This window comes from Macaca thibetana, chromosome 19, assembly GCF_024542745.1.
Source record: "Macaca thibetana thibetana isolate TM-01 chromosome 19, ASM2454274v1, whole genome shotgun sequence".
In the NCBI taxonomy this organism is placed as follows: domain Eukaryota; kingdom Metazoa; phylum Chordata; class Mammalia; order Primates; family Cercopithecidae; genus Macaca; species Macaca thibetana.
Window position 1 is genome coordinate 9828198 of NC_065596.1, and position 12544 is coordinate 9840741.

At 44.6% G+C, this 12544-nt stretch overlaps 1 protein-coding gene across 1 annotated transcript in view; it reads left to right on the plus strand.

The window, feature by feature from the left end:
* ADGRE3 (adhesion G protein-coupled receptor E3) overlaps positions 1 to 12544 on the plus strand; it is a 60198-nt gene that overhangs the window by 24757 nt on the left and 22897 nt on the right. Inside the window, exons 7-9 of the mRNA XM_050769974.1 lie at positions 2509 to 2628; positions 6497 to 6681; positions 9866 to 10033. Coding sequence (XP_050625931.1) covers positions 2509 to 2628; positions 6497 to 6681; positions 9866 to 10033 — 473 coding nt within the window. The remainder of the gene's footprint in view (positions 1 to 2508; positions 2629 to 6496; positions 6682 to 9865; positions 10034 to 12544) is intronic.

Sequence of the window (12544 nt, forward strand, 5' to 3'; positions counted from 1 at the left end):
AATCTGGAAAATATTAAATAATATAAAAATAAGTCAAATTAAGGTTTTATAAAAATAACACAGAGTAACAAGCGATAATATAATGGATGATGAAATTAACATTGTGGGCAGGGTGAGGTGCCTCACGCCTGTAATCCTAGCACTTTTGGAGGCCGAGGTGGGCAGATCACCTGAGGTCAGGAGTTCAAGATCAGCCTGGCCAACATGGCAAAAACCTGTCTCTACTAAAAATACAAAAATTAGCCAGGTGTGGTGGTGCACACCTGTAATCTCAACTACTCGGGAGGCTGAGTCAGGAGAATCATTTGAACCTCGGAGGCAGAGGTTGCAGTGAGCCAAGATTGCACCACTACACTCCAGACTGGGTGACAGAGCGAGACTCCGTCTCAGAAAATAAAAATAATAATAATAATAATAAATTCGGCCAGGCACAGTGCCTCATGCCTGTAATCTTAGCACTTTGGAAGGCTGAGGCAGATGGATGATCTGAGGTCAGGGGTTCGAGACCAGCCTGGCCAACATGGTGAAACCCTGTTTCTACTAAAAAAAAAAACAAAAAAATTAGCCACTCATGGTGGTGCATGCCTGTAATCCCAGTTAGTCATGAGGCTGAGGCAGGAGAATTGCTTGAACCCGGGGGACAGAGGTTGCAGTTAGCTGAGAGCGTGCCACTGCACTCCGGCCTGGGCAAAACAGCAAGACTCCATCTCACTAATAATGATAATAATAACAATAAATTCACTTATACTGAGCTCAAGAATTTCTATTCATTAAAACATACTAAATGAATGAAACAATAGGCCAAAAACATTAATACATAATTAAATACTTGTAAACTGTTCAAAAACTGAGAGTCAATATTAGACAAGCCAGTAATAGTTTCTAGAATGTTAAAATAGTGTCATTCTTTTTTGTTTGTTTGTTTGTTTGTTTTGAGATGAAGTCTCGCTCTATTGCCCAGGCTGGAGTGCAGTGGCACGATCTAGGTCACTGAAACCTCCGCCTCCTGGGTTCAAGCAATTCTCCTGCCTCAGCCTCCCTAGTAGCAGGGATTACAGGCACCTGCCACCATGCCCAGCTAATTTTTGTATATTAGTAGAATGGGGTTTCACCACGTTGGCCAGGCTGGTTTCGAACTCCTGACCTCAAGCAATCAATCAGTCTGAGCCTCCCAAAGTGCTGGGAATTCAGGTATGAGCCACTGCACCTAGCCATAAAATAGTGTCATTCTTGATGTGCTATTTTGTTGCTTGCTTCTTTTTTTTTTTTTTTTTAACCTTTTAATACACACGAAAGGAGATAGGAGAATAAAATCCCGGATGTAACCATCACCCAATTCAACAATTTCCAACACACAGCCAGTCTTGGGCTGTCTGCTTTTAAGATACATATTTTCAAGAGCTTAACTTTTTAGCTTTATTAAGGTGTAATTGATAAATAAAATTGTATATATTTAAGGTGTGCAATAGGATGACTTGATATATATTGTGGAATGATAACCACAATCAAATTAGCTAACACATCCATCACTCACATGGTTACCTTTTTTCTCATGAATTTTTCTTGATTGCAATTCATTTGTGACTTTATTTTTCTTTGAAGCCTGGTTCCCCACCATAGGGATATGTCATCACTTATTTATTTATTTACTTACTTACTTACTTATTTTTGAGACAGAGTCTCACTCTATCACCCAGGCTGGAGTGCAGTGGCACGATCTCAGCTCACTACAACCTCTGCCTCCCGGTTCAAACTATTCTTGTGCCTCAGCCTCCCAAGTAGCTGAGGTTACAGGTACATGCCACCACACCCTATAGCTAATTTTTGTATTTTTAGTAGAGATGGGGTTTCACCATGTTGGCAAGGCTGGTCTTGAACTCCTGGCCTCAAGCAATCCACCTACTATGACCTCCCAAAGTGCTGGGATTACAAGTGTGAGCCACTGTGCCCAGCCCATGTCATCACTTATTTCATCAATTGCTTCTTGCTGAACATCTAGATAATCCTCCATTTTCCACCATTGTCACTGAAGCTGCTATGAACTTTCTTGTAGCTAAATCTGCCCTCCGTCCACAATCGCTTTCTGAGAATAAACTCCTAGAAATAGAACTGCTTCTTCAAAGGTGTATGCTAGGAGCTGTTAGTTAAGAACTTGGTTTCAGGAGTTAGAGTCTTACCTAACTTCTGACTTCAGTTTCCTCATCTATAGAATGGTCCCTCGTGAGGTTATAGGTTATTATAAGGTGACATGTGTAAGGCTCTTAGCTCAGTGCCCGACACATCCTAGACATTCAGTAAATGTGAGCCATTTATGTTGCTATGAACATTTTTTTTAGAGGCAGCATCTCACTGTGTTGGCTGGGCTTGAATTCCTGGGCTCAAGCAATCCTTCTGCCTCAGCTTCTTGAGTAGTTGGGATTACAGGCATGCACCACCGTGTCCGTTCCTATGCATACTTTTAAAGCTTCTTACCATATCACTAAGCCTGCCCCTTGCTTTTCTTACCAGCTATTGAAACTCGAGTGATTACAGACAATTGCTCTGAAGAAAGAAAGACATTCAACTTGAACGTACAAATGAACTCAATGGACATCCATTGCAATGACGTCATCCAGAAAGATACACAAGGTACGCGGGATGGCTGCATTCAGAATCCTTCACACAGAGCCATGTCATTGTGTGAGGCGTGGGGAAAGAAGCCCACTGGGCTCTCCCCTAATGGGCTTGTTACCCTCCAACTGCGATATTGAAGATTTTCCCTTTTAAAAAAAAAAAAAAAAAAAAAGACATTTTCCCAAAATGGAGGTTTTCTATCATTCAGTATGGGAGGGACTTCTTTGCAGTTTGGGAGGGTGGGGGAGTGCTGTTCTCCCTGTGTCCCAGTTTGGGTTCACCCAGAAGCAAACCCTGAAAGAAGTGTGAGAAGTTTCTTCGGGAGGTGATCCCCAGGAACAACAGTGGGTATATTCCTCAGGCTTCTCCAGAGAATCATAATTAAAGAGCTAAAGAGTGTAGGGTGTGGGGGTGTGGGAAGAAAGGAGAGAGAGAGAGAGAGCAAGAGATGAGAGAGATGGAGAGAAAGAGATGTGGAAAGGCAGAGGGGGAGAGAGAGATGGAGAGAGAGATGGGAAGAGAGAGATGGAAAGAGAGAGATGGGGAGAGAGAAGGAAAGGAAGAGATGAGGAGAGACACGGAGAGACATTTTAAAGAATTGGCTCACGTAGCTATGGAAGGGCGACATGTCCAAAATCTGCAGGATGGGCAGGCAGGCAGGAGACACAAGGAAGAGCTGATACTGCAGCTTGAATCCAAAGATAGTCTGAGGCCAGAACTCCCTTTTTCTCAGGAGACCTCAGTCTGTTTTCTCTTGAGGCCTTCAACTGATTGGACGAGGCCCACCCACATTATAGCAGGCAATCTGCTTTACTCAAAGTCTACTGATTTAAACATTAATCTCATCTTTAAAACACTTTCACGGCAACATCCATGCCACATGTCTGGGGACCACGGCCTAGCCAAGCGGACATGTAAAATGAACCATCACTGTAGGTAAGAGGTGAAGTAAGACAGGCAAGTAAAGGCAGCCAAAGAGGTAGGTACCTGAGTGAGCAGGTTGCTGTTGGGGTACCTGAGGTGCAATGCCATTGAGTTGTCCATTCAGGGAGAGGGAGCTAGGATGTCTGTCCATCTGCTCTGATCTATCATTGGTGGAGAGTTGTTCTCGGAGCCGAACTTTCAAGCTCTTCCAGCCTATCCTCTGTGCAGGCCAAACACAAATTCACGCCCATGGACGTTCCCAGGCAGAGCCACCGATGCTTACAGCAGAATTCATCAGCATACACTTTTACACTGTTGGTGGGACTGTAAACTAGTTCAACCATTGTGGAAAACAGTGTGGCGATTCCTCAAGGATCTAGAACTAAAAATACCATTTGACCCAGCCATCCCACTACTAGGGATATACCCAAAGGATTATAAATCATGCTGCTATAAAGACACATGCACACGTATGTTTATTGCAGCACTATTCACAATAGCAAAGACTTGGAATCAACCCAAATGTCCATCAGTGGCAGACTGGATTAAGAAAATGTGGCACATATACACCATGGAATACTATGCAGCCATAAAAAAGGATGAGTTTGTGTCCTTTGCAGGGACATGGATGCAGCTGGAAACCATCATTCTCAGCAAACTATCGCAAGAACAGAAAACGAAACACCGCATGTTCTCACTCATAGGTGGGAACTGAACAACGTGATCACTTGGACTCTGGAAGGGGAACATCACACACTGGGGCCTATTATGGGGAGGGGGGAAAGGCGGAAAGGAGGAGGGATGGCATTGGGAGTTATACCTGATGTAAATGACGAGTTGATGGGTGCTGATGAGTTGATGGGTGCAGCACACCAACATGGCACAAGTATACATATGTAACAAACCTGCACATTGTGCACATGTACCCTAGAACTTAAAGTATAATAAAAATTTAAAAATAAAAAATAAATTAAAAAAAATAAAGAAACCAAGAATCCCAGGGATTCAAGTCAGGGTGTCCACAGTACCCACAGCCTTTGTAAGAAGAAATAGATTATTATTCATCATCTCGGTGTTACCAGACTTTGATGTTTCCACAAAATGCAAAAAGTGGGTTGTTTGTATGAAAATTCTTTTTTTTGTTTTGTTTTTGTTTTTTTGTTTTTGTCTTTGAGATGGAGTCTCACTCTGTCGCCCAAGCTGGAGTGCAGTGGCGTGATCGCAGCTCACTGCAGCCTCCGCCTCCCAGGTTCAAGCGATTCTCCAGCCTCAGCCTCCCAAGTAGCTGGGATTACAGGCATGCACCATAACCTCCAGCTAATTTTTGTATTTTTAGTAGAGACGGGGGTTTCACCATGTTGACCAGGCTGGTCTCGAACTCCTGATCTCAGTTGATCCACCCCCTCAGTCTTCTAAAGTGCTGGGGTTACAGGTGTGAGCCACCTTGCCCGGCCCCAACACTCTGTTATAACGAACCCTCCAGGGATCGCAGGATTTAAGCTCCAGCTGAGAACAACTCTTCTAAAAAATGGTAAACCGGGTGTGGTGGCTCACGCCTGTAATCCTAGCACTTTGGGAGGCCGAGGCAGGCAGACCACCTGTGGTTGGGAGTTCGAGACCAGCCTGACCAACATGGATAAACCCCCATCTCTACTAAAAAATACAAAATTAACCAGGTGTGGTGCTGGGTGCCTGTAATCCCAGCTACTCGGGAGGCTGAGAATTACTTGAACCCTGGAGGTGGAGGTTGCAGTGAGCTGAGATCACGCCATTGCACTCCAGCCTGGACAAAAAAAAGGGAAACTCTGTCTCAAAAAAAAAAAAAATTAATATACATAAGAACACACTGTCCTCACAGCAACATTATTCAAAATAGCCAAAAAATGAAAATGACTCAAATGTCCATCAGTGAAAGACTGGATAAATAGAAGGTGGTATATCCATATAATGGAATATTATTTGGTCAGAAAAAGGAATGAAGCACTGACGCATGCTACAACACAGATGAACTTTGAAGACATGATGCTGAATGAAACACGGCAGATATAGAAGGTCACAGTGTATGATTCCATTTATATGAAATGTCTAGAATAGGTGAACTCATAGAGACAGAAAGCAGGTTGGTGGTTCCCAGGGGCTCAGTGAGGACTGCTTATGGGAATGGGCTCTCTTTTGGAGATTATGAGAATGTTTTCAAACGACATAGAGGTGATGAAAACATTATAAATGTACTCAATGCCACCGAATACAATTCTTTTTTTTTTTTTTTTTTTTTTTTTTTTTTTTGAGACAGGATCTTGCTTTGTTACCCAGGCTGGAGTGCAGTGGTGTAATCATGGTTCACTGCAGCCTCAACCTCCTGGGCTCAAGTGATCCTCCAGTCTCAGCCTCCCAAGTCACTGGGATTACAGCCTCCCAAGTCACTGGCAGTGCCACTTTGCCTGGCTTTGGAGACGCTTTTAAAGATTCAGTTTTTGAGTTGGGCATGGTGGCTTATGCCTGTAATCTCAACACTTTCCAAGGTGGGCAGATCACCTGAGGTCAGGAGTTTAAGACCAGCCTAGCAAACATGGTGAAACCTTGTCTCTCCTAAAAATGCAAAAATTAGCTGAGCGCGGTGGCTCATGCCTGTAATTCCAGCACTTTGGGAGACCAAGGTAGGTGGATCACCTGAGGTCAGGAGTTCCAGACCAGCCTGGTCAACACAGTGAAACCCCGTCTCTACTAAAAAGACAAAAAATTAGCCAGGCATGGTGGTGCGTGCCTGTAATCCCAGCTACTTTGGAGGCTGAGGCAGGAGAATCACTTAAACCTGGGAGACGGAGGTTGCAGTGAGCCGAGATCGCGCCACTGCACTCCAGCCTGGCTGGGCGACAAAAGCGAGACTCCATCTCAAAAAAAAAAAAAAGAAAGAAACAGAAAAGAAAAGAAAAATGATTCCATTTTTCTGTTTCCTCAGGTCCCAGTGCCGTTGCCTTTATCTCATATTCTTCTCTTGGAAACATCATAAATGCAACTTTTTTTGAAGAGACGGATGAGAAGGATCGAGTGTTTCTGAACTCTCAGGTAGTGAGTGCTGCCATTGGACCCAAAAGGAACGTGTCGCTCTCCAAGTCTGTGACGCTGACTTTCCAGCACGTGAAGGTGGGTCACAGGTGTGATTTGAGCTTGTCAGGTCTCAAGGAGGCAGGTCAAACAATGTGTGTATCATCCCAGGCTGTGGTTCTAGACCCGCCCTGTTCAGGGTCATAGTCAGGAGGACCTGTTGCTATTGAGCATTTGAAATGTGGCTGGTCTGAATCGAGATTTTGAAGACAGTATTTCCAGATTTACATCCTGTAAATCAGCCTTTGAAGACTTAATAAGAAGAAAATAATTAGCTTGATTTAAACCAGGCAGACTGGCATGCTCCTATCATTCCAGCTACTTGGGAGGCTGAGGCAAGAGGATCGCTTGAGCTCAGGAGTTGGAGGCTGCAGTGAGCTATGACTGCACCACTGCACTCCTGCCTGGAGCACAGAGCAAGACACTATCAGAAGAAGAAAAACAAGAAGGAGAAGAAGAAAAGAAAGAAAGAAACAAAGAGGAAAGGAAGGAAGGAAGGAAGGAAGGAAGGAAGGAAGGAAGGAAGGAAGGAAGGAAGGAAGGAAGGAAGGAAGGAAGGGAGGGAGGGAGGGAGGGAGGGAGGGAGGGAGGGAGGAGGGAGGGAGGGAGGGAGGGAGGGAGGGAGGGAGGGAAGTGACTGAGAATTTCCCCAAACCAATGTCAAACACCAAACCACAGATCCAGGAGGTTCAGAGAACCAATAAGAATAAATGCAAAAAAAAAAAAAGAATTAGATTTAATCATTCTACATTGTATGCAAATACAAGAATTATAACATCACACTGTATCCCATAAATATATACAATTATAATGTATAAATTAAAAATAAATTTTTAAAAAGAAGTAAATCAAAACAAAAAAAAGAAAAGAAGAAAGGGCATGCCTGTAATCCCAGCACTTTGGGAGGCCAAGATGGGCGGATCATGAGGTCAAGCGATCGAGACCATCCTGGCCAACATGATGAAACCCCATCTCTACTAAAAATACAAAAATTAGCCGGGCGTGGTGGCACATGCCTGTAGTCCCAGCTACTTGGGAGATTGAGGCAGGAGAATCGCTTGAACCCCGGAGGCAGAGGTTGCGCTGAGCCGAGATCACGCCACTGCACTCCAGCCTGGCGACAGAGCCAGACTCCGTCTCAAAAAAAAAGAAAGAAAGAAAGAAAAGAAGAAAAGAATGTCAACTATCTCCTTGATAATATCTATGTTGATTATATTAATTTATAGTGATCTATTTAAAAGATACTATGTTGAATAAGTGGGTTAAATAAAATTTCTTATTAAAGTTAATTTGACCTATATCTTTACCTTTTTTGAGAAAGGGGCTCATTCTGTTGCCCAGGCTGGAGTGCAGTTGCACAGTTATAGCTCACTACAGCCTCGAACTCCTAGGTTCAAGGGACTCTCCCACCTCAGCCTCCCCAGCCTCCCCGGCAGCTGGAACTACAGGTGTGTGCCACCACGCCCCACTAATTTTTTTATTTTTGGTAGCGAGAGGAACTGATAGTGTTGTCCAGGCTGGTCTCAAACTCCTGGCCTCAAGCAATCCTCCCACCTCAACTTCTTAAAACCCTGAAATTGTAAGTATGAACCTCATCCGGCCTCTTTTTCTATTTTCTTTCTTTCTTTTTTTTTTTTTTTTTTTTTTTTTTTGGAATCAGAATCTGTCGCTCAGGCTGGAGTGCAGTGGTGCGATCTCAGCTCACTGCAACCTCCACCTCCCAGGCCCAAGCAATTCTCCTGCCTTAGCCTCCCAAGTAGCTGGGATTACAGGCGAGTGCCACCACGCCTGGCTCATTTTTGTATTTTTAGTAGAGATGGGGTCTGGCCATGTTGGACAGACTGGTCTCCAGCTCCTGACTTTAGGTGACCCACCCACCTTGGCCTCCCAAAGTGCTGGGATTATAGTCGTGAGCCACTGCACCCAGCTTCAAAGGCTAATTTTAATCTCTCTCCTCATGACATTTCTTTCCTATACCATGCCTCTCATCGCATGAGCAATTACTGTGATGTAAGGGAGTCTGAGACAAAATCGATTATACAACAACCGGGGACATTTGGCTTAGAGAGACTTTAGGGAAAAACATTATGTGAGCTTCAGACTCCACTGGTTTTTTGTTTGTTTGTTTGTTTGTTTGTTTGTTTTACTCCCATGGTTGGGGCAAGGTTCTAAAACCAATGAAATCTCTTGAAACTGTCGTTCCCAGGGAGACTTCGCTTTATTTTATGTTACATGAAAACCCAAAAGAGCTGCGGTTATTGATCAGGAGTCCTGGTGGCCACATAAAATAGAAATTAGGTGCAGTGGTTCATGCCCATAACCACAGCATCTTGGGAGGCCAAGGCAGGAGGATTGCTTGAGGCCAGGAGTTCAAGACCAGCCTGGGCAACATGTTGAAACCCCATCTCTACTCAAAACACAAGAGTTAGCTGGGCATGGTGGTGCACACTTGTAGTTCCAGCTACTGTGGAGGCTGAGATGGGAGGATCATTTGAGCCAGGGAGGTCAAGGCGGCAGTGAGCTGTGACTGCACCACAGCACTCCAGCCTGGGCGACAGAATGAGACCCTGACCCAAAAATAAACAAACAAAACAGAAATCACCTGAGTCACACTTCGCACAGATGCCTTAGCAGGTGGCACCCTGGCATAGGCCAACACTGAGAACTGTCCCTCCTGAGGAAAAAGACAATGAGCTGGCTGCATGCGGTGGCTTATGCCCGTACGATCCCAGCACTTTGGGAGGCAAAGGAAGGCAGATTGCTTGAATCCAGGAGTTCAAGACCAGCCTGGGCAACATAGTTGACCCTGTCTCTACAAAAAATACAAAAATTATCCCGGTGGCCGGGCGTGGTGGCCCTGGTTTGGGAGGCGAGGTGGGCGGATCACTGTCAGGAATCCCAGTCTCTACTAAAAATAGAAAAAATTCGGGAGGGGCGGGGCTGAGGCTGAGGAGAATTGCTTGAACCCGGGAGGCGGAGCTTGCAGTGAGCGGATTGCGCCACTGGCCTGGGCGACAGAGCAAGACTGTCTCAAAAAAAAAAAAAAAAAAAAAAAAAAAAAAAAAAAAAAAAAATTAGTGAGCACGTCTGAGCTTGAGCCAGGAGAATTGCTTGCACTCCAGCCTGGGCAGGTTGCAGTGAGCCGAGATTTCATCTCAAAAAAAAAAAAAAAAAAAAAAAAAAAAAAAAAAAGGCAAAGACAATGAGCCCTTTCTATTTTCAGATAAACCACAGTATCAAAAAGGCCTTCTGTGTCTACTGGGAGAACACAAAGCAGGGAGGCCTGTGGTCCAGGGATGGCTGCTTCCTGATACACGTGAACAAGAGTCACACCATGTGTAATTGCAGTCACCTGTCCAGCTTCGCTGTCCTGATGGCCTTCACCAGCCAGGTATGATGTAAATGTTTTATTCTTCCAGCAAATACTTTCTGAGCCCCTACTAAATGGTAATAAGTGCTATTTTTAAAAAAACTGAAAAAAAGGCCAAGCATGGTGGCTCATGCCTTTAATCCCAGCACTTTGGGAGGCCAAGATGGGCAGATCACCTGAGATCAAGAGTTTGAGGCCGGGCGCGGTGGCTCATGCCTATAATCCCAGCACTTTGGGAGGCCGAGACGGGCGGATCACGAGGTCAGGAAATCGAGACCATCCCGGCTAACACGGTGAAACTCCGTCTCTACTAAAAATACAAAAAAATTAGCCGGGCGTGGTGGCGGGAGCCTGTAGTCCCAGCTACTCGGGAGGCCGAGGCAGGAAAATGGCGTGAACTCGGGAGGCAAAGCTTGCAGTGAGCCGAGATCGTGCCACTGCACTCCAGCCTGGGTGACAGAGTGAGATTCCGTCTCAAAAAAAAAAAAAAAAGAGTTTGAAACCAGCCTGACCAACATGGCAAAAACCTATCTCTGCTAAAAATACAAAAATTAGCTGAACATGGTAGTACATGCCTGTAATCCCAGCTACTCGGGAGGCTGAGACAAGAGGACAGCTTGAACCTGGGAGGCGGAGGTTGCAGGGAGCTGAGATGATGCCATTGCACTCCAGCCTGGGTGATAGGGCAAGACTCCGTCTCAAAAAAAAAAAAAAAAATCAACATATGGAAAAGACACAAGATAAGAAGTCCAGGAGAAACCTGGTGCAAGCTTCCAGTGTCCTCTCCCAGGAAAGTCATACAGATGCAATTAATTCTCCCAGCAATGACTTATGACAACGCATGTGAAGTGTTGTCAGCCAGGAAGCTCACCTGAGCCTTGGTGTTCAGGGTATGTATTGGGCGATCATTCACATAGGTACGCAGTGTCTACATGGCTGACCTCAGTTGCTCAGACTGTAGGACCCCAGGGCAAAAACATGATGACTGGGCCAGGCACAGTGGCTCACACCTGTAATCCCAGAACTTTAGGAGGCTGAGGCAGGCAGATCAAGAGGTCAGGAGATCAAGACCATCCTGGCCAACATGGTGAAACTCCATCTTTACTAAAAACACAAAAATTAGCCACGTGTGGTGGCGCACACCTGTAGCCCCAGCTACTCAGGAGGCTGAGGCAGGAGAATTGCTTGAACCTGGGAGGCAGAGGTTGCAGTGAGCCGAGATCGTGCCACTGCACTCCAGCCTGGTGAAAGAGCGAGACTCTGTCTCAAAAAAAAACATGATTACTGTAAACCACATCATGAATGACTACTATTAAAAAGTGAAAAAATAACAGTTGCTGGTGAGGTGGCAGAAGAAAAGGAACACACACTGTTGGTGGGATTGTAAATTAGTTCAACCATTATGGAAAGCAGCGTGGCAATTTCTCAAAGAGCTGAAAACAGAACTACCATTCAACCCAGCAATCCTATTACTGGGTATATACACAAAGGAATATAAATCATTTTATCATAAAGACACATGCACATGTATGTTCACTGCAGCACTATTCACAATAGCAGAGACACAGAATCAACCTAAATGGCCATCAATGGTAGACTGGATAAAGAAAATGTGGTACATACACACCATGGAATACTATGCAGCCATAAAAAAGAATGAGCTCATGTCCTTTGCAGGGACATGGATGGAGACCAAGGCCATTATCCTTAGTGAACGAGCGCAGGAACAGAAAACCAAATACTTGCGTTCTCACTTATAAGTGGGAGCTAAATTAGGAGAATATATGGACACAAAGAGGGGAACAACAGACACTGGGGCTTATCGGAGGGTGGAGGGTAGGAGGAAGGAGAGGACCAGTAAAAATAATTAATGGGTACCAGGCTTAATACCTGGGTGACGAAATAATCTGTACAACAAACCCCCGCAACAGGGGTTTATCTGTGTAACAAACCTGCATATGTATCTCTGAACTGAAAAAAGTTTTTAAAATCCCATCATTAGTATGAGCTCTGGGATCAAACTGGTACTGCATAGCACAAGCCCTCTGCATACAAAAATACTTATTTTTTTTTAGATACGGGGTCTCACTTGTTGCTCAGGCCAGTCTTGAACTCGTGGCCTCCAGCAATCCTCCCACCTCAGCTTCCCAAAGCTATTGGGATTACAGGTGTGAGATACCATGGCCCAAAAAACACTTTGTAAAGATTGTGGCAAAATACGCAGAACATAAAATTTACCATCTTAGCCATTTTTCAATGTATATGCAGTTCAGTAAAGTACATTCATATTGTGCAATCATCAACCACCATCCATCTCCAGAACTCTTTCATCTTGCAACACTGAATTTCTTCACTCCTTAAACCGCTCCCTGTTCTCTCTCTCTCCTCTCCCCAGCCTCTGGTAACTGCCATTCTACTTTTTTTGAGGGGATGGTGACATATTCTGCCGCCCTACCTATGCATATGTCCAAACTCATCAAAATGTATACATTTAATATGTGCAATTTTTGGTACATTAAGTATACACCTCAA